We start from the raw sequence: 18,231 nt of genomic DNA, 5'->3' as shown, positions 1-18,231 counted from the left end.
TTTTTTTAAATAAGGTAACTTCATTTTAAACTTAAGGGAAATTAAGTTTGATATGTTCTCTAATATAATCTGTGAAAAGTTTTGTGACCTCTACTGGGATGAAAAATTACTGGAGAATCTCTATCAGGTAGTAAATGGAGAAAGACCTTCACACCCACGGTAGGTGTCTTTCAGCTTTTTCCTTCTTACAGTTCAACTTAATGTTTTTTCTCCCTACTTCTTAGAAGCAGGACAGGATATACTGCTTCTCTTCAGGTATCCTTACTTGTTTCCTGCAAACTGTTAATTTCTCAGTCTATTAGATACTTCATGTCTTTCCCCATAGCAAATAGTGCTTAATGGCTTAACAGAAAAATTATTTTCTGCTAAATTTGTCCATAAGCCTTCTTAGGGTAGCTGAAGAATGGAAACCTAATTCTGATCGATATTTTTGATGGTTTTCAGCCATTGATGGAGAGCTTCATAATCTTGTTAGAAAATGAAATATACTGTTCTTACTGTTGTTTGCTTATTCTGTTTGAGTTTAGTTCTTTGTACATCCTTTTGTTCTATTCCCACCTAAGAACAAGGAAATTAATTTAGCTTTCCTAGAAGTGTTTTACTTAAGTGGTTTAGTTTGACTCAGTGTTCTTCCTGACAGTCTTTTGTAAGTAGTCTGTTAAGTGAGAAAACACCAGCTTAATTTCTCGTTTTTACTATTTCATCTTCAATGACATATCTATCTGAAAAACAGTAAAAACTTCTTGTTTTATTGAGCCTCCAAATGTAGCATACTTACAAAAGCATCTTGCTAAGGGCTACTGTAAACAGTAACCAGTTTATATGTGGAAGTTATGTATGTTGGTTTTTTTGTCTGTCATGGTCTGGAGCTACAAATTGGAAGTTTTGAGAAAGAAGTTTGGTAGATACGGTCTAGAAAAACTTCAGTGTTAAAAGATGTATAATCCCTACAACAAGTTTCAGAGGGAATAGACTACGACCTCAGATATCAGACCCTGACATGCTGGCCTATTTCCTATTTGGGTTAGGATTTTTAAGAAGCCATTGAAAATTGGTTGGAGGTTGGGCTCTTAATTCCCCAGATCTGAATGTTATGGTAGGAGAAACCTGAGCTGTTGCAGCTGAATTACTGACATATATGAAGAGGTCATCTTCTGTATGAACTTTTGTTACAAAGTAAAGTTTTTGAGGGTGAGAGGGAAAAGGAAGTCATCATTTATTATCCGGTATGAAAATACAGGTCTAGCTTTTAGATCACACTCAAGAGCTGCCTCAGAATATCTCTGAGGCACTGCTCACTTAACATGCTTCAGACAAAGAATATAGCAGGTTTTGTTACCTTGTTTGACTTAAAATTATGATTATTCTTATTAGGGATGACTTAGGGTCAGACTGTTATCCAGAGGTTGAATGCTGAGTGAAAAAAATCATTACAGTAATTTGCAGTCTAGGTTGTGCCTTGAATTATGCCTTCTGTTTATATGTGTTCTGATACTTCTGTTGGAATTTTGCCAAATGCTGTGTAAGGAAAATGTCTGTATCTTCCTCAGTGTGCTTTAATATCCATTTGAACATTTTTTTCTTGTAAAATAACAACTGAAGCTGAACATGCAAACTTCAGGCAGTAGGTAAATGCTATGAAGTCCTTCACATACATGATAGTCTTTTGTAAGATCTCATTTTACTTATGTAAATACAAAAGTATATGAAATATTAATTCTTCCTAATCTCCTTGTATTTTCAGCATAACTGAGGCAGATGATTCGAAGTGTGGGAATGTATTCCAAGATCTAAAGAAACCTGATAGCTTTTTGGCAAGCAGAGATCAGACAGAGGGTGAGAGGGGACTTCATGTTTCTAGATCTTTGTGTGTGCTAGAAATCTATCAATGACACAATTTTTAAGAGATTAGCACTTTGAGTGTGCTTTCAGGAAAACACCTTAGCATTTATGAACATTATCAGTGAATCTGAACATTATCAATGCCTTACACACCTGCTGTCTTTGATATGAAGCTTACAGATGACCAAATGTCATTGAGCATGATGCTGGCTTCATTTACTTTTATTTACACAGATGTGTTTTGAAAAACCGCTACATGTGGTTGTCTTGTGTTCATTCAGTGGATGTTCTAGTGGCATGCTTTAAAGTAGGGAGAGGGAAGGGGGACAGTCATACTGAGTCAGCGCCACACAACACAGCAAGCTTAGCTAGGCAGAGAGGAGAGCTTTAGAAAATGCTTATGACCCTGTAGGTGTTACTGAAGAAGTTGAGGATTGATTGAAAGATGGCTGTGCAGCAGGTCAGGTCATTCTTTGTTCACTCGTCAGAATTAAAAGAAAACTAGGCAGTAAAATAAATAGAATGCATTCAAATAAAAAATGGTATTGTCAATAAAATTATTTCCAAATTCTGGGAAAGGGAATTGTACAAAAATCTAGAAACTTAGTTTGTTTTAGATTTAAATGGGCGCTTTTAACTATTCATCAAAAAGGTTTTCACAAACAGGTAAAAAAGAAGTCTTTATGTCTCTCCTAGGAATCTTCTACTTCCCAGTTCTGCCCACGGAAGTGCCTTTGCAAAGAGAGATAGCAAAATGAGCAGTGGGTCAAATGATTTGTTCATCAAGATACTTTTTTGCCTTTTGATCACAAACTTGGTTACAGGACACTATTTCACGGCAGTCGTTGAGGTTATATTAGTGTGTCATTTAGTTATACTTCTTCAGTGTGGGTTTTGCATTTGTGACTGAGAGTTTACAAAACAGTCCATCTTTCACTATCTGAACTCAAAACTGAGCTGGGGCTGGTAAATCCTATTATTATAATTAATACCCTTTATAGGCTTGGTGTATTCATGGCTAGCTTGTATTTGCTTGCTGTTTTATCAGTATTTAATATTTTTTTTCAAGATAGTTCAGCCAAGTTTCAACATTTAAACTTGTTTACCCCTCTGTTTTGAGCAGTTAAATTGTGTGTTCTTTACAGAATGGCTTATACCCCTACATTGTTAACTTTTATGGCAAAACATAAATTTGTACGTTTGCACTTGGCTTCTGTCATTCTATGTTACAATTTTCTATTTTGGCTCAGAATGATTGCAAATGTAGAAACAGACTTTCCCATGGAGTATGTGATTTTTTTGCACCAATTATTTAGGTCTGTTTGACTCCAAGGTGGTATATCTAAGCCCTGGAGGTTTGCTGAAGTGAAAAGGGAGACTTCTGGCAGGCGTAAAAGCTCCTGTCAGCATCATACCAACCTTTGACTGTTGCTTCAGTCCCTTAAGGTCGGTAGTAGCTGTTATGACTGCAAAGAAGTACCATCACAGCTCAAGGGAGTTAGTCCTGTAGGAGTAGAAAGTTTAATAACTATGTCCCCTTTGGCTGTATCAAGTATTCTTGCCCTCTATGTATGGCATAAAAGCTTTAAGACTTACAGATGGAAAAAACCTTCAAGAGCTAAGCTTTTTACTGATGCATGCACAGGTCTGACATATTTAAATCTTGTTTTAATGCTTCTGTACTATGCTTTGTTTAAATGCTTGTTGCATATGCACAGGGAATATTTTGTAATTTTAAGAATTGTATTGTTCCACTATTGCTTAATAGTTGTGAAATTACTTTATCATTTTACAATGTCTAGTTAAAAAAAAGGCCAGAAATTAACAAAATAACAAATAAACAGAATCAAAATTAACACTTAACACGACTGTTAGAGCACACAGTCTAACTGTGTTTTATATGTGTAGTGTTTAAGTTCAGCAACGCATGCATCGCAGCACATGACCATTATTTCTTTCCCTCCTGTACACCCTCATCAGGAGAAGGGGAAGCAACTATTGATGTGAAGGCTGAGCCTATGATAAGTACATCATTAGCTGAAATGGATTTTGATGAGTCACCTTCAAATAATATCAAAAAAGAACTGAGGCTGCAGAATACCATCCCCATAGAGAAAGAGCAACAATGTTTACAAAGCAACGGCTGTTGTATTGATCCGGGCTTTGTAGAAGGAAATACAGAGCCAGAGGAAGAGAACATGATAGCTGGAAACGGCTACCTTGTGTCGCCCAAGCTACCTGACTTTGATGGCTGTAGTCCTGGTTGGAGCAGTGCATTTTATGGAGCTGAATGTTTTGATTCAGAAGTTCATAGTTACATGAAAAACCTTGGAAAGCAGAAATCAAGTGAGTCACAAAATATAGATGCTAAAAAAGTGGTGAGTACATTGATTTAAAATCATTAAGATACCTCTTTACTTGCTGGTTAAAAGTACGATAATATTTGTTGCATCATAGTGCGTTGAAGCCCTCTTCCTTTAAATACCGACTCTTGTTTTAAAATCCTCAAGACTTGCAACGTCTTATCAATAAACCAGGGTAAGGGTAGTAGTCCAAAATAAAGAGCACTGACCTACAACCAATAGTCACTGACCTACAACCCATCTTCTCTTCCTCAAGTTGACTGGAAAAGTATTGTCTGCCCTATACACCAACACCATGGTGGTAATATTACAGAAAAGAGCCAAGAATGACTATGGTGTGTATTGCAGACACTCAAGAGGTCTTCCCTGTCATGTGCTCTGAGCCCTTTTCCTTGGTCACAGTGAATTCCCTGACAGCTTCTTACCATTTGCCAGCAGAACGGGCAGTTGTTGGCTCACATCTTCTCTTGGAGATGGCTAATCATGGTAATGAGTGCTGCGTTGTGCTTTTTAAGCAGGTTGTGGGGCATCGAGGAGCATGGGTAGGGGAATGGGTTGTTTTAGATTAGCAAGGTTTTTACATTCCCTTAAAGATCATATTGAACACATTAATTTTTACAGTTGTGCACATATCTATAGCAAGCTTCAGTTTGCAAATATTTTTGTAAATACTTCAAGACAGTAGAACGGAACATCTGAGAACACAATCTAGACTTCTTTCTTTCCAGATAGCCAGTTCAAATCTCAGTGGTTCTATTGACTTTTGGTTTTTTTAGCACTGTGACCTCACTTCAGTTTTCGGTAAAAAAAACCTATTTTTCTGTTATTAGGCAAGTTAAAGTAGTTAAAGCCTGAATCACTGAGGATGTTCTACTTCCTCACACCCACCCTCCTTAATGTTCAGGTGTAAGTCTGTAGGAGAAAATAGCATGAGTAACTACTGGTTTGTGTAAAAATAAATAAATAAGTTTTCAGGACTGTCACTCTCAAAAATTCCCATCTACTCAAAAATTCGTATTTCTAATCCTATAGGGCTTTTTAATCCTGTGTAAGCATTCCAGCTAGAGAAAAATAGGCTTTCATATAATCTACCTTATTTGAAGCAGTAATTCTTGACTGAAGAGCAGATTTTCATGAGTAAGGAGTGTTCATAAGCATCTAAATAGTTTTTTCTGTTTCAACAGTCAATCGTCTTTGTTTTGAAATTTTACAGACTACTCAGCAATTTAGTTTGATTCAGAAGTTCTTGGCAATTGTTTTTGCTATTTAACAGGCATACAACAAAAATGAAGCCAGATTTATGGTGCTTACAGTCTGCTTTGCAATTTGCTTATGAAATTAATGCATACTATTATACATCCCTACTGTATGTGTAAGAACTTGGCTAACCAACAGCCATATAGGAGGTGGGGGGAAAATAATCATGAGGTGTCTCTGTAGAAAATTATACTGTGCTCATGTCCAGTGCGTTTCACTGGAGGAAGATTACCATTGATACAAAGTGCAATTTTTTCAGTTTGCAATTAGTAAACAATTCAGAGAGCGAGAGAATGCACATTCTGATGGCTGAAAAAGATGCCTACTACTCTGAGGATAAGCGGCTAATCTTCCCAGTGTCATCTAAAATTAGTGTGAAGTCTTAATAGCTGGACAAAAACTAGACTCAAATCTTATTCGGTCTTGGTAAGGCAGATCTGGACTGCATATGAGGCCAGGTGGACAAACAAGAATAAAATAATTATTTGCAGACAATAGAAGCTTGGTATCTTATATAAGTAGTCTCCCTAATTTGTGAGATCCCTTTGTGGCCAAGGTACAAGGAATACAATTATAAACTGCCATCTTCAATTATGAAGTCAAATTCAGCTTATATTCCACCATTTTCTTCAGAGGAGAAGTTTAACAGAAGATTAAATACTTTTGTGCAGTGTATAAATACTTTGAATGCATTGCATCACAAAAAAGCGTGTATCTGCAGATACGTATATTCTCTGTTGTACTGTTTATATAAAAAAGTCTTGGTATACTAGAATATTCAGGTATATGACCTTTAAAATATTTTAATAATATTGTATTAAATGTTCTCTTTTTTTTAATTAAAATTACTTTTTAGGTGTCTTTGTTTCTACAAATTCAACAGAAGATACTTTAAAATATCAGTTAGTTTTTGGTCTTGTGACTATTTTTATTTCTTTCACTACCATAGCTTCAACAACTTTAATCTTTCTGCTGGTGTTACTACAACATTGACTTTCTGTAAAACCCAGCTTCTTACAAATGTGTTTAAAATAAACACTTACAGAATCATAATGCTCTAATTGCAGTAATCTTGAACATTTAACCTGAGCAAAGAAAACCTTCCTAATATTCTGCTGTTTTTCCAAACTCCGTCAGTCATGGCGATTTCTGAAATAAACTATTAGCAATATTGTTGAAAGGAGATGAACTGTTGCAAGTTTCAACCGGTCAATATATAAGAAAGACAGGGGGAAAAATATGAAACTGAAATTTATTTTTCTGTTGTAGCAGTCAGGAGACTTTGCTGTAAAACAATCAGTTATCAACATGTAGGTGACAAGCAGCTCTACCCAGCTTCTGTCTGCTGTCCCTTTGCTGCCTGATTCATCAAACCAAACACTACAAATCAACTGTGAAAGTGTATAGCACGATTTTAATCTCTATACCAGCAGCTGACAAAGACCAGTTCATATCTCATTTTGAATAATACGGATGTTTCTGGTACCATTGATAGGGGTAGGATTTAACGCTTGTTAAGTCCTTGTGTACTGTTGTACTTGGATGTAGCCAACAGTTGTATTTGTACAGCAGTTTTTTCAGCTAGTTTTATCTGATAATATGAGCATTTATATGGTATGCTTGGAGTACACATTATGTAGAAAATAAATGTAGTCGTTAACATTTAAGAAATGCCAGTGATTAATACTGTTAACGTGTAAGCAATGAATAAGAGCTGGGCAAATTTCAAGGGAATGATGCACTGTCTGAACCAAAATACTAAGAAAATAAAATACTCCGTGTGAAAATTAACATGAGTTTTCTGCCAAAGTAGAAGTTAAAAAAAGTTAATTATTCTAGTCACCAACTTCTCACTGTAAACTTTAGTGGAGAAAATGCATGTCCCATGTCCAATCCGGGAGGACTATGAAGTCCAAAAGAAAGCTTGGAAGCGGCTGTTTTGAGCAGGAAGGTAGTTTGAGTTGCTGGAGGAAAGTTCTGCCTCTCTTGCAAGCTAGAGCTGTTTGTCTCCAGCCTATCCTTCCTTGTTTAAATAATATGTTACCCAGTTTTATTTCAGAAACCAGTTCCCTGATTAACTGTAGTCTGGCTTTCATTATCTGCAAAGGATTATAATCAACCTACTTTTTGCCCCGGATCTCTGACAGATTTTTGAAATCCAGCAATAAAGCTGAGCTGATTCACAGCTTTGCGATGAAGTGTGCTAAAGCAGTGTTTAGGAGTTGCTATTTCAAAGAGTGAATGTTTAAAGGTAGACCTTTGAGCTTGACTACATTTGTCCTGATTTAATGGCACTATCCTTTCATAAGGATAGGTCTGCTCAGTTGGTTCAAATCTGCAACTGGAAGTGAGTTCTGAATGAGAGTCAAACCACACAATAAATCACAGCTTTGGAGACACATACGTGTCATTAATACACTTATCTCTCCCATTAAAATAGTCGTATGTTTCAAAGGTTTCTTTATTCACTTTCTAAAACTAAATGCAATTAAATTTATGTAGTTTTTTAAATTTTGTATACCTGTAAGTAAGTTTGAGAACATGCAGGTTCTGAGAAACTGAGTGCCAGAACAGATATATATTTATGACATAATTAAATATTCTGCCATAAAAAATAATTAACATTTCTATTTTTTCATGGAAACCTATTAGATATTGTCTGCACTTTAGATAGGTTGTGATTTAATAAGATGCAAAAAGTAAAACATGATGAACAGTATTAACAATGGCATTAATCAAGCTATTATGATTTTTACAAATGGTAATATGTACTCTTATGTTTGGAAGGAATGTAAAATAGCTAGCATAAAAAAATAAAATATTTATGGATCAAGGTGACACTCAAATGTCGTAACAGTAATTATTGCTTTACTGTGTAGGTTCTTATTGGATAGCTCATTGCGGTTCTTAAGGTCAGTAAAGGTTAATCTGTATTTAGGAAAGTTAGTCCTTAGGCAAGCAAGTCTATGTCCCCTGCCTGGCATCACCTCTAGTCCAGGAGCTGCTGGTTCTGCAGCCTCATACAGAGTACATCCAGGCAAACCAAACCAAGCCCTTGCAGCAGAGTAAGAAAGGGAGGGTAGCCACCAGGCCTGCCATTTCTGCAGGGGGGTGTCCAAGTCTGCCCTCACAGTGGGAAGAGCTTTTTTTTTTTTTTTCTCTGTTTTCTGTAGCCTGGTAGGCTGGCTTCAGTTCTCTTGAAGCCCCAAGCCTTCGTAGCCTTTGCCCTTTTCCTTTTTGCCTGCACTAGGTTTCAGTTATTCCCCAGGATGTTGTAAGCTACTTGCAAGAGTTTCCACCAGACTTCAGTGTGCCCAAGCTGTGACTAGGATGTTTCTAGCAAAGGTTTTGTGTGTTCTGGCCACAGTTCTCCCTTTCCCATTTCTTTTCTCTTTTCCTTTCCCTCCTGCCAATATTCTGCATCCTTTGGTGAAGCCATCCTTCAGCATGTACAAAACTTACACTTCAAGGACAGGCTGGAATTTGCAACTTTCCCAAGTAACCAAAGTCACTCTATCATTACGTTGTTCCCTAGACTGAGGGATGTTCTGTAGAAAAGTGTCCTGACAAATTAAATGTACTTCAGAGGGAGCAGAACAATTGAACGTATACCTTCATCAAATTTGTTTCTATTCTAGACCTGCCTAAAATGGAAGATGTTGTGGAATAGACTAGGAATTCGCTGCTGAGTTAACTGTTACTCACCTGAAGTTATTTAAGGGAGAAACTACTTCTGTCAGTCAGATTCCAAATGTCAGAAAATGGCCACTCTGATTCCCTTTCAGTGTTCATAGTCTCTTAATCAACTTGGTTTCACTTTGATTGAGGAAACAAACCCAAACCTTTAAGTAAAAGCAAGCAAGTTTCCAATTTAGCATCTGGATAATAGCTTTTCTGTGCTTTCACTGTTCTCTATGTGATGCCTATGTAGTGGTAAGTCTTTAAAAAATCCACAGGGCTTTTGTGAACCTTGCTGCTAATGAACTACGTTGTTAAACCTTTTGAGCTTCTCTGAAAAACAGTGACAGGTTTTTCTCAAACTCAAATTAATTTCTAGTAAGTCCATCCCATTAAAGCTAACCTATTTACCAATCTGTTGTTTGATACAGTAGCTCTGAGCTATGTGTTTTCTGATCACTCTGCTTGTGGGAGTTCTGTCTGCTACATTCAGTGAACTCACTCCATTTAATATGCTGTTTCATGTAACTGGGTCACTGGCAGTCAGCTTAGGACCCAAGTGCGAAAGCCACCACTTTTCTAAAACACAACACACGCTGTTTCGTAATAAATCAGAAGCTGAACCCAAAGTGGATGGCCCGTTTCATTGGTTGGTAAAATAATGAAACCTTTGATATGCAAGCAATTATCAAGTGTTTACATCAAATGTGATACTATTGCACAAAGCCTGATATACTTTCATTCCTTTCCACTGCTTAAGTTCTATAATTCTGTATAAATTTAGTTTATTTTTTCAATTATGTAAAATGCATAAATATAACATATGTAAGCTGAACCTCCAAATTTATGTATCCTTTATTATACAGCAGCCATCCTGTCTGCGTTCTGACCTGTTTGTATAATACAATGTAATTATACTTGTTTGGAAACCATTGCTTTCTGTCAAACTTTCAGTCCTTGCTGCAAGTATAGGTCAGCTGCTTAACAGAGCATTTCTGGGGTCTGCAGTGATTTCAGAACCCATCACTTTTAATTCTGGATGCCTCCTGAATGAAACTTTTAAAAAATGCTCTTGAAAACAACCTGATAAGTGCAATTATAACTAAAGGCATATTTATATAAATTAATTCAGATGAACTTCAGTGTGGTCTCATCATACACAAATCAGCTCCAGTTCTTAAGCTGTAAAACTGTGGTGTGACTAATGCTTTACTGGGGACAGTTGATGTCTTGCTGTAACTTGCCTGTAAGTACAGGTGCGAAGGTAGTTTTTTCTCATTAATATCATATTCTTGTCTGTTTAGATGGGGTTTTTTCCTACAAAATAATTCTCTTTTCAGTTTCTTACTAGAACCTTATATTTACCATTCTGATCACAATCCTTTTTCCCGTTAGGAACTAGAACAGTTGCTAATGATGGAGACAAAAAATTACAGAAAGACCATAAAGTTTTACCAGAAACTATTGCAGAAAGAAAGGAGAAACAAAGGTAAGATTACAGCAACTTGCCAGGAATAAAGTGGGTGCATAGTACTTTCAAGGATTTTTTTTTCCTATAAATCAGAATCATTGATCTTCTTATGCTGTGTGTGTTAAATCTAAAGGTCCTGAAACTAAATCTGTGTTGCCCAAATTGAGGGGACAGCTACAGGAGATGAAATCAAAAGTGCAGTTTCTTGAACTGGTGAAGAAATACATGCAGGTAAGTCAGACTTTATTTTGCTTGTATTTCATTTGTCATTTCGTCACTGCATCAGTATAGTTGGCTGCTGAAGTCGGTATACGAAATGTGAAATGTTTTGTGTCAAAGTGCCAAATTAAGTAGGATCTAAAAGAATAATTAAAATAAATGTAATTGCTGCTAGTATTGTTTAAAAAGGAAAAAAAGCCATTGTATGAAATGTGATTTGGCTTTAAGTTGACTTGATTTTGTGTGGATTTTCCTGTTTATTTTTCTATTTTTTCATGGCTTTGCATCTTTGAGCAGATCATGTATGCAGAGCAGTGGGGTGTGGAATCCTGTGTGCTGCCTACAGTCATTCACCGTGGGAGAGCTGACACTGTGGATGTGGCACAATCGGATGAGTCATCGTTGCTTCTTTACTATAACACTGAGAAACACCAATGTAATAATCAAGGTGGAATAAGAGTTCTGCAGGCTGGTACTCCACTTGGTTTAATGGTTTATTTATATTCTAGGTATAGTATATTTTGCACATCCTTAACTGGGAATGGGTTGAGGCATAGTTGCTAGTTCAGGAATAAATAGTCTCCACGATAAATCCTAGTTACTCAACATTGCATAAATTCTTCTCCCTTATATCAAGTTTAATGTTATTTCTATGAACACCTATTTACAGAAACAGGCATGGAAATGGCAGAAGACAGTCTCATAAAAAATAAGCCAGACTTCTAAGTTTGAATTTGATTAAAATTTGAAGTATTTATTAATAAATCAAAACCTAATAACTTTAAACTTTTCTATCCTTTACTTATTTGAGGGTTTGCTCTGATAGTTGCCATGGAATCAAGGCTTTATGTTACTGCCAGCAGTATAACAATTCTTCAGAACATGTAATTTGACAATTTTTATTACCAAGGTCTGGATGTGAAAATGTATAGGTTCTGTTTTACACATTACTGCCCCAGTATTTGGGACTGATAAAGATGCAGGCTTATCTCAGTGCTTAAAATGGGGACAAAGATGTCCTTTAACCTTCAGCTAGGGTGAGGGCAGCGTTGTTTTAAGGTACCTGAACCATAATAGTATGAAGGATGGAAACAGCCCAGAAGAATCCATCGGATTTGTGCCACTGTAGAGGCAGCGACTTTCTCCCGGCTACTTCTCCCAGCTCATGCTGACTCTGAGACCCAGTTACTTATCCTGAGTGCTGATTTTCCTGGCAGTTAATATTTTGCACAAACTGAAGAGATTATTTTGCAATCAGAGCTTTTCATTCATCAAATACAGACTTTCATGGTTAGACGTAAGCTGTCAGCAAGACAGGACAATTAACCTCTGTTAAGACCTTGAATCTGTGTGCATGTGTGTGTGTACAAAAAAATAAAATGCACTCATTTTTAATGTGTGTATAATAAGTATATTCTGTTGTTAAAGCAGCTACTGCTGTAGTTAGAGCTACAGGAAATACTTTCTTGCTTAAAGTATCTACTTTTTATGCTGTTATTATAATACAAACTTTTAAAACAACAAGTGAGATGATAGAAAAAGAAAATTAAGCATGTTCTCCATACTATTTAGAATGTAACTTTTGATAATACTAGAAATGTCAGAGTAGTTCTTCACAAAATTCTTAAAAGTAGAGAATTTTTTTTAAAACAAATTATGCTTTCAGGGATAGCAAACACAATGTATAATGTAGAAAAAATAAAAGAAAAAGGAGTCAAGGTTTTAAGTAGGGCTTGAGAATTTAAAATCCCTATTAATTCTTCATCTTTTTGCTGTTGCTGTACTCTAATGCAGGAAGAAATTGTGTTCTTGCTTGTCTGAAGTCTTTTTTATGCTTCACAGAAATGCATTTTTAGAAGGTTATGTACAACAGTTTCTCTACACATTTCGCTATTTCTGCACACAAGAAGAATTTTTGCAGTTTCTTCTTGATAGAATCAGCAGCACTTTATCCAGGTACAGTAATTTCCTGTGAAAAGCGTTATCAAAGCACAACTGAATTTCCCCCCAATGGCAAATAGCTGTTTCTGAAAACTACTTAAATTGAATTTTGTTGTTTGTTTTTGTAAGACTCTCTTGACAAGTTAAAGTAGAGCAAGTACTATATTTGACAATGTGGTTACTTACTTCTTTCTTCTGAATTCTGAGTCTTACCAGTTGTTCAGTGATGGGTTGTAAGTACAACCACAGCTTTGTTTCCATACAACCATGGATTTTGCTGCCATGAAACATAAGAACTTAAGATAGTGCAATCACACTAAATAATGCTTGTGATTTTTTCAACACTTATTTTTAATTTGGAAATGGATATCAATTTTAGTGAAATATGTACCTTTTTCTTCTCACCAGTACAAGCCTGGGTCCTTCCACATCACTTACCAAAATACGTAACCGCAGTTTCTACATCCTGCAGGCTTGGATTGAAGACTGCTACAGTGTAGACTTTGCAACAAATACTGATCTTTTGTGTACCCTAAAAGAATTTATTTCTTCCAAGGTAAGCCAGAATAATGCCATTTTTGACACCTGTCTTCAATATGTCTGGTTTTGGACAGACAGGAATCTTACAACTATTTTGTGTCTTGCTTATAATTTATAGGAGATTGAGTTCAATATTATGTTAGCCTGTTTTGTATTTACAGGTTGCTCCATTAAATGGCTATGGTGAGCGCTTGTTGTCATTGCTTGAGGATGCTTCTGCCAGGAAAAGTGGCAGTGCTCACCACTGCTCCAGCATGGAGAATTGTGAAGAGGAAGGTGAGGAGGGCAGAAAAACGTTACATTTCCTATGTAAAAAGCTCTCAGAAGACATCTGCAGAAAGGTATGTCTTTTTTTCAGATTCGGTATATGGAGCACACACATTTCTATATATTATTTTCTGACAAAAACTAAAGTGTCCAGCTTAAGGTCCAGACACCTATTTAGTAAAAATTATCTACCTTCATTTTAAATTTTCTTTTGAAAATATCTAAGGCCTAAAAAGTTCTATAACTGTGGAAATCATCTTAAGCCTTAGTTGTGCCCTGTCAGCTGTTTCAGTAACAATAGATCAGATAATCAAAATTTTGAGAGGAGTTGAACTCTTCATCCTAGATACTAGCATGTGACTCATAGTTACCAGGAGACCTTTTCCCCCTTGTCAAACACTAATGCTTTCTATTAGGCATATGTCTTTGTAAAACTATAAATGTAGGAAACCAGCAGGAAGGTGAGATGTTTCCTGCTAGAACTTCAAAGCTTATAGAAAAAACTTGTCTGAACTTTTGTCTGTGTTTTATGTACTGTACTGGTGAAAAGTAACCATAGAAGCCAGAACATATACTGTAGGCTTTTCCTGAAAAAACATCTCTCTACAGAGTAACCAAAATGACACGTGGAAGTCAAATGCGTTGATAATGTAAGAGCTGAATTTAGAATCAGCCTCCTGATAAAGGTGCAGAATTCCATGGGTTGTACTCAGGATTCAGCCAATAAAGGGCGAGCAGAATAGAGAAATATGATCTTTTTTTTATTGTTACTGCATCATAATTATACTGGAAGATAGAAGGGGAAAAAATGGAAGACCAAGTATTTCTTTAGAAAGGAATATTTGATTCTAAGCAAAAAAAAGTACAAGAAATAGAAGTAAATTGTGTAATGTAGGACTTCAGAATATAAACCATTTTATGGCAGCAAGCTTGAATACACGGAAGTTTGTTTTAAATACTGATTGTTGATTGAGTTCTGGCAACCTCCTGCTCAAACTCATCAATTGTGCATATGATATTAGCTTAAAATAGCAACGTTGACTAAACCAATTAATGTTTGGCCTAACCTTGAAGATTAACTGAACAGGTTTGCATCCACAAAGGTGTTTCTCTAACAAAACATTCCAGAAAATTACATCAAGAGGAGGCATCGTGTTTGCTTTAGAGAATTCTTATTTTCTACAGAACTTTAACTGGAAACTTTCCAAAAGTGTGGGACCAATTGCACAATACCAGAGAGAACGACTGTGTGCTAGTTCATCAGTTTTGCCAAAGCCATGCTATAACAGTTTTACAGAAGAATTCCCAGTCTCCTTTGCTAAAGCAGATGAAGTGGGACCATATCTCCTAATCGAATACAGTGCACAGCAGCTTTGTTGTCAGCTGACATTACTGCAACAGGTACAAAGGTCTAGGTTTACTTGCAAGTACAAATAATATCTTCTTAATTTATACTCAGCCTCCTTTCTCCACCATTTCCCAACCCTGTTTCAAGTTTATTTCATACTGTTTCATAAGACTTTGAATTAAAATAATCCATTTTTCTCTTGAAATCTCTACAGTAGAATTTGGAATGACTAATTCTGTCCTCAGGCTGTGATCCCTCTAATAAATTTGCTGAAGAGAGGGGAGTGGGGGAACCCTCTGTCATTTGTATCCCCGAGCATTTTAGAAGAACTACTAGATCTAACAACAGATATATCTTACTCTTTTGTTTAGGAAGTATTTCATAAATGCCATCCTGTCCACTTTCTAAATTCAAGAGCACTTGGTGTTAAAGACAAATGTGTTGCTGTCCAAAAGTAAGTTTCTTATTTTAACTGCCCTTCTATTTTGTTGACGCACAATAACTTCCTGTGTTACACCTTTAATACATCCAAAAAGAGAAATGCATTTTAAATACTTAATATCTGTTTGACAGACTAGATAATCCATTTATATATTTTTTTTCTAATTTCAGGAAATTTTATGCATTTGTATGTAGATGTACCTATGCACATGTTTGCACATACCTATGCATGTAATGGTTTCTGAAACAGTCTCCTTGGTCATGCATATGTATATGTATATAAAATCTCAATGACCGTTACAGTGTCACAGACCAGCTAAGGTTGGAAGAGACCTCTCAAGACTACGTAGTCCAAACCCCCTGCCTTAAGCAAGGTCAGCTAGAGCTGCTTGCCTGGGACCACGTGCAGTTGGGTTCTGAATGTGGATGGGGACTCCGCAGCCTCACCACGCAACATCCACTTTGTACTGTTAGGTAGACGAAGTATCGGTATTTACAGACATGTAAGAATTTCCCCATAGTTATTAGAGCAGTTATCAACCTATTTAAAATACTTTCTCAATGGTAATTAATGTTTTCATCCAACCACATGGACCTAATTATATTTGATTATGGTCTACTTCTTACATACTCAGTGGATTCAGCTGTCCTCTAATTAGTACTTGTTAATTGCGCTACCTGTAGATTTTTCTGTCTAAGGATAGGGAATGAACATCTCAGCAGTTCGTCTTTTACAGATTGTTAAATGGCAGTGGCTAAATCAGCTGGTATATTCTAATTTTGGGGTTCAGGCATGGAAACAAACTGTGGTGCCACTAGGTATTGGGCTCAGCCTCTTATGTGGCTGCAGTTTTTAATGAGTTTAAATTTCTGGCTGTTATTTTGTTTCAGATTGGATGGCTTGTTGTATTCAGTAACAAATGGTGAAGGTGTCTTTATGTACAGAAACATATACTGTATATGCTTATCTTGTAATCACATGTAATTATCTTGTAATTATAAGGAAGAAAAAGTAACATAGCTCAGTGGTTATAGTATATAACAGATTATAAAATCAAGACTGCAAGCACTGTGATATTATTTTAAATGGTTAGAAGTCAGCGTCTTCACAAACAAAATTTTCTTTGAAAATCCAAAGTCAGCATGAATTATTTTTGCCTTTTATTCCCCGTCTTCTCCACAGAGCTGCTTCTGCTGAGACAGTTTCACTGAAAGTCTGTAATCTGTTTCTGTCAAAGTGTATACAAGACCAGTACCTTCTACAATTATTAAGAAATGCAGACAGTGTCAGCACCTGGGTTGCTGCTGAAATAGTAATGTGTCATACGTCTAAGGTTGGTCATTGTTTTATTGTATTATTAATGATGAAAAAGTTATTTGTTTTTTATTGTATATGAGTTGCTGTGTATCAAAGCTGCAAGAAATATTCTGAAATACACCTGTGAGTGGGCAGTTAACAATTTGGTTTGTTGTCACAAGGAGGGTCTTGGATATTTTGTTAGTAGCAGGTGTCAAAACCTAATAGAATGTAAGACATGGGTTGCCTGAGGAGAATAGATGTCAGACTTGAACAAGGACATCTTGGTGATAGAAAAGAGAAAGTTTTGTGTTGGAGGGAAGAGTTACTACAGTCAACAATTTTGATAGCAAATTAAAAATGAAAATGCATCTCTTCTTCTTCCTTATAATTTAATTTTATTATGTAGATTTATGCAGATTTACTATGTATATTTAGCATATATATTTATATATATATGCTAGATCTTAATTATTTTTTTTCAGCTGCAGGTGAGCTTGTTATCAAAATTTCTTCTTATAGCAAAATGCTGCTATGAACAAAGAAATTTCGCTACTGCAATGCAAATCCTAACAGGCTTGGAAAACCTTATTGTACGACAATTACCAGTAAGTTTGGGATTGTTCTGTAACTGTTTTGCTTGATATACTCTTTTTCCAATATGGATACTAATGTGAAAAACAAAATTATATTCTGTTTTATTGTAAGGCGTGGAAAATTTTACCTGCAAAAGTAGCTGATATAATGGAGGAACTCAAGGCTGTTGAGGTATAGTATAAAGTCTTTCATGTAAAAATATTTCTTTGGGGTTCGAAAAGATGCACAACCTGCTTAAATGGATGCCTCTGCAGGGTGAAAGCCATAATTATTAGTTTGTATTATGAATGAGATTTTACTTTGACTTAAGCCTTTTGACTCTAAATCTTAGAGTTTACATTAATTTTCATCTCAAAAGTGTATCCTGCATGACTGAAAATCAACAAAGACATTTCAAAGCATGCTAGGACAGTAGATACACTTTTTCTGATTATTTATGCAGGAGCTTTGTGGCTGTGATCTGTTTTGAAAAGTCTTACATATTTATTTTATCGCCATTGTTTTTGTATTGATCTATACAATTTTGAATTGTAGAGTGAAGGTCTGAAGTGTGATTTTGGCTGTTATTTAGAACAACTAAAATTATGTATAAAGTACCTTTATTTGTGTACTTTAAAGTGTTTGACAGCAGATTAATTCATAGTCTTGTCTTCAATGCCGAAAGCTAAAACGAATGACAAATAAATATGTAGTGCTGAATACATGAAGTGGAGAACTTCCTGTAAAACCTGTCCCGATACTTAATGTGAGATTTATCTGTGTGGGTTTTTAAATTAGGTGTTTTTAAAAAGTGACAGCTTGTGCTTGATGGAAGGAGAAAGATTCAAAACACTTCCAACAATTCCTTCAGCCCATGTTTTGGCTATGCATGTCCAACAACTTGAAACTGGAGGATTCACAATGACAAATGGAGCTCACAAGTGGACTAAACTTAGGTGATTATTTTAATTATTTACATATTCACCTAATT

At 35.9% G+C, this 18,231-nt stretch overlaps 1 protein-coding gene across 1 annotated transcript in view; it reads left to right on the top strand.

The window, feature by feature from the left end:
• Nucleotides 1-18,231, top strand: part of KNDC1 (kinase non-catalytic C-lobe domain containing 1) — a 72,856-nt gene that overhangs the window by 51,714 nt on the left and 2,911 nt on the right. Inside the window, exons 15-29 of the mRNA XM_080402568.1 lie at nt 15-159; nt 1,745-1,836; nt 3,823-4,220; nt 10,536-10,629; nt 10,745-10,842; nt 11,128-11,339; nt 12,673-12,786; nt 13,180-13,327; nt 13,473-13,652; nt 14,764-14,979; nt 15,298-15,380; nt 16,551-16,701; nt 17,150-17,272; nt 17,373-17,432; nt 18,039-18,196. Coding sequence (XP_080258694.1) covers nt 15-159; nt 1,745-1,836; nt 3,823-4,220; nt 10,536-10,629; nt 10,745-10,842; nt 11,128-11,339; nt 12,673-12,786; nt 13,180-13,327; nt 13,473-13,652; nt 14,764-14,979; nt 15,298-15,380; nt 16,551-16,701; nt 17,150-17,272; nt 17,373-17,432; nt 18,039-18,196 — 2,272 coding nt within the window. The remainder of the gene's footprint in view (nt 1-14; nt 160-1,744; nt 1,837-3,822; nt 4,221-10,535; nt 10,630-10,744; nt 10,843-11,127; nt 11,340-12,672; nt 12,787-13,179; nt 13,328-13,472; nt 13,653-14,763; nt 14,980-15,297; nt 15,381-16,550; nt 16,702-17,149; nt 17,273-17,372; nt 17,433-18,038; nt 18,197-18,231) is intronic.

The sequence above is a fragment of the Falco punctatus genome (assembly GCF_963210335.1).
Source record: "Falco punctatus genome assembly, chromosome: 9".
NCBI classification, from domain to species: Eukaryota; Metazoa; Chordata; class Aves; order Falconiformes; family Falconidae; genus Falco; species Falco punctatus.
The sequence above is the reverse complement of the archived record's forward strand: the minus strand, read 5'-3'. Positions and strand labels throughout refer to the sequence as shown.